Genomic DNA, 4,133 nt, shown 5'->3' with positions numbered 1-4,133 from the left:
ATAAAATGTAAGTATAATTATATATTTTAATAATAATGATAATAATAATTGTGTATATAATCATTATGTTCTACAATGTAATACATTGCAAAAAATGTATTGTAAAATATTGTAAGTTAAATTTGATTATAATAACAATTAGGGGCAATGTTGTGTTTCCTTTTGTTTGGAGTTTAAACACAGGGGAAATGTCCTCAGTGTTTCATTCAGCACTTTTTCTGCTGGAAAACATGTCTGTGACAAATGTTGATGCTGCAGGGAGGCGTTTATCACGAGCAGCTCGCAGATGACAGCGGATCGGCCAAAGAGAACCGCATGATGTACAGCGAGTCGGTGCCGCGACGGGTCGGGAGCTTCTACAGGGGTCAGTCACGTCACACTTATGCACATGATGCTTCTGGTTTTAACAAATGTTATAGACAGCGATGGAAGTGACGAGCTACAAGACAAATGCATGTCATCTGATTGTTATTTGTAAATAAACAATAAAGTAATATGTTACAATAATACCAGAATTATTTTCTTAAAGGGGTCATATGATGCGATTTCATTTTTTCCTTTCTCTTTGGAGTGTTACAAGCTCTTGGTGCGTAAAGAAGATCTGTAAAGTTGCAAAGACTAAAGTCTCAAATCCAAAGAGATATTCTTTATAAAAGTTAAGAGTCAGCCACGCCCTCCTAAAACGGCTCGTTCTAACACGCCCCCACATATCTACGTCACTATGTTGGAAGATTTGCATAACGGCGCCCAAATGTTCACGCAAAGAAAGAAGGCGTAACTTTATTCCCGCTGTAGTATTGTTGCTTCTCGCTGTAGTATTGAACACATGGCCCGGGGTCATCACATGTGGTTGCCGCAGGCATCACAGTATGGTAGGGGCGTAACATTTTCGTCACACGCTTGAGGTATTCGGCCAATCACAATGCACTGGATAGCTGGCCAATCACAGCACACCTCGCTTTTTCAGACCGATGAGCTTTGTAAAAATCGACGTGTTACAGAAAGGCGGGGCATAGAGGAGAAACAATAATGTACAGTATGTGGAAAATAATGTGTTTTTTGAACCTTAAACCGCATAAACACATTTCATTACACCAAATACACCAAATAATGTTCTTTTTAGCAACATCATATAACCCCTTTAATTTACTTTTTTCATTTATAATTTATTTTATTTTATTTTATTTCTGTGTAGTCTAATTTATTTATTAGCAAATGCAATTGAACACCTTTCCATTCCGCACGACGTAGTCACGTACTGTAGGTGCATGCATAATAAAAAAAAAACAATAAAGTAATGTGTTATCATAATACTACAGTTATTTTGTTACTTTAATTTATTTAAATTATAATTTAATTTAATTTATTATTTAGTTTTAGTTTATTTCTATTTTGTATAATTTATTTATTAACGAAAGCAACTGAAAACTGTTCCCTATACTCTAGTTCATGCACAATAAATAATAAATACACAACAATAAAGTAACGTTTTATCATAATACCAGGGTTATTTTGTTAATTTATTTAATTAATAACTTAATTTAATATTTTATTTTATTTCTGTGTTGTCTAATTTATTTATTTATTAACAAATGCAATAGAAAACCTCTCCATTCCCCATACCGTAGTCACATAGTGTAGGTGCATGCGTGATAAATAATAATTAACAACAATAAAGTAATGTTTTATTATGATACCATTTTGTTTTATTTTATTTCTGTGTTGTCTAATTTGTTCTTTAATGAATGCAATTGAAAAGTTATCTGTTCCCTGGTTCATGCAGTGCTTGATACAGTCTCTACACTGCAGGCGCGATGCAAATCAAATTAAATTGCTCCCATTATAATCAACAGAACTGCGATGCAGTCATTGCATGCAAACTGTGTTGGAAGGACAATCAGAAAACAGCGAAACAAAGTCCCAAATTCCACTTTGAATAAAAAGCAACAAAGCTGTTGTTGTTCTAGAAGAGAGAGCGAGTGAGAAGTAATGCAAAAGTTACTTTATTTGTAAAGGTCACTTTCCTCGACACTGGTTGATCTCAGCGCATTGATCTCATTAATATGTTGATGTTTTTCTGTTTGGACCAGTGCCGTCTCCCAGACCCGATAACTCGTTCCACGAGAGTTCAGGAGTCACGATAGACAGCAGCCACAACATACACCAACCCACATACGACCCGTGGTGAGGATGATGCACAGACACACTCTATTGTTGACCTACTGTAAATACTTTTATATGTGCAACTATTATTTGGCTCCACTAAAGTGTAATTTGAATCAAACCTGATTTTTTCTGTGATAACATGAAATAGAATAAACAAATCATGAATCATTTATTTTAATAGCCACGATGCAATAAAGGCTTTTTAAATTCATTTCTGACACTTGAATGCTTTGACAGTCAAGCAGGAAGTGACAAACAGGAAATTAGTCTGAATATTAAATAAAAGGGTTCAAAATTTAAATTTAAATTATTCAATGAAAATCTAATTTTCAATAAAAAAAATTTGGATTAGTCAAAATATGAACCCTTTAAAAATTAAAACAGAAAGTATTTATCATTATTTTTATAATTAATTATAAACCTTAATATGAAATTGTTTTTAGAGAATTAAAATCTCTCAGGTAGGTTGACCAGTTTGCTGGGTAATTCTCGTTAATTAAAGCTAAAACCATTGAAAACATGTTCCATAATTGAAATAAAATATATGTTAATTGCAATAAAATATAAAAAAAATTATTACAGCTAGTTACCAAGGCAACATTTCTAATTTTCATGATTTTAGCACGAAGAACTAAAATAACTAAAACTAAAACTGAAATAAAAATTAAATACTATGTAGAAATACTTGGGGAAAAAAACTAAAATGAGAAAAAAACACAACAGAATTACTAAAACTAAAATTAAAATGAAAACAGAAAATGTTAAAAAAATGTAAAAAAAATAAAACTATTAATAAACAACGAAACATATTAATAATATAATAGAATATGAATGATAGTAAAATAACCCTGTCAGATTGTACGCATGCGTTTTATGAAGTGTGTCTTCTTTGATGAGGACGGGGTCTGAGGCACGGGACATGAGCCCTTCAGAGCCCACCAAAGAGAAGGAGAAACAAGGCTTCTTCAGATCCATCAAGAAGAAGAAGAAGAAGTCACAAACCGTGAGTGTCTGTGTGTGTTAAGTGTTTCATGTCTCTCAGTGTAATGTGTGTGTGAGTGGCTAGTAGAGTGTAAACCCAGCCCGGAAACCAGACCCGTCACCCGACTCTACCCATACTGTCACATTTTAAATCAACACTTGACATTATGACATTATGTATTACCGTAATTTCATTACAACCACATTTGCAGTTATTTTTCTGTGAAACGCAACAAGGATTTAGAACAATTTTCATCACTCACTCTATTGTGACTACACCTGTCAATGTCCAGAAATCACCAAAAACAACCATAAAAGGCCTAAGTTATTCTATTCTATTCTAGTCGTCTAGTCTAGTCCAGTCTATTCTACTCTTTTGAAGTTACATCATAGCTTTGTGTGAGGAACAGTTCAAAATGTAAGTAGTTATTCACTGAATATCACTTTAAAAAAAATACCAAAAAGTTAATTTAACAAAAAGTTGATAAAATGAAAACAGAAAATATTTTTTTATAATTTTATAAGTAATTATTTAACCCATAATCGATATTAAATTGTTTTTAGAAAGTTATCTGTCAGGTAGGGTAATAACCAGTTTGCAGGGTTATTATTGTTAACTAATATATATATATATTGTTGTTGTTGCTTGAAATAAACGTTAACTGAAACCAAATCAATTAAAAACAATTATTTCTGTTAATTTTTGTTTAGAATAATTTGAAGTACTAAAATAACTAAAAATAAAAATAAAATAAAAATACTAAAAACTATATAGACAAACACACACAAACACACAAACACACACACACACACACACACACACACACACACACACACATACACATATATATATATATATATATATATATATATATATATATAGGTAGGTTGATGAGTTTGCAGGTTTATTATTGTTAACTAAAACTAAAACCATTAAAAAACTGTTTAGTTACTTGAAAGAAAATAAACATCAAATTAAATATATA

The 4,133-nt window shown here is 31.7% G+C and overlaps 1 protein-coding gene across 1 annotated transcript in view; it reads left to right on the top strand.

The window, feature by feature from the left end:
* The first annotated feature begins 218 nt into the window (after positions 1 to 218).
* Positions 219 to 4,133, top strand: part of LOC107575520 (cyclin-dependent kinase-like 5) — a 4,609-nt gene continuing 694 nt past the window's right edge. The window contains exons 1-3 of the mRNA XM_016261882.1: positions 219 to 364; positions 2,091 to 2,184; positions 3,064 to 3,169. Coding sequence (XP_016117368.1) covers positions 244 to 364; positions 2,091 to 2,184; positions 3,064 to 3,169 — 321 coding nt within the window. The 5' untranslated portion in view covers positions 219 to 243. The remainder of the gene's footprint in view (positions 365 to 2,090; positions 2,185 to 3,063; positions 3,170 to 4,133) is intronic.

Source organism: Sinocyclocheilus grahami, unplaced genomic scaffold (genome assembly GCF_001515645.1).
Source record: "Sinocyclocheilus grahami isolate Dianchi unplaced genomic scaffold, SAMN03320097.WGS_v1.1 scaffold2689.1, whole genome shotgun sequence".
In the NCBI taxonomy this organism is placed as follows: domain Eukaryota; kingdom Metazoa; phylum Chordata; class Actinopteri; order Cypriniformes; family Cyprinidae; genus Sinocyclocheilus; species Sinocyclocheilus grahami.
The sequence above is the reverse complement of the archived record's forward strand: the minus strand, read 5'-3'. Positions and strand labels throughout refer to the sequence as shown.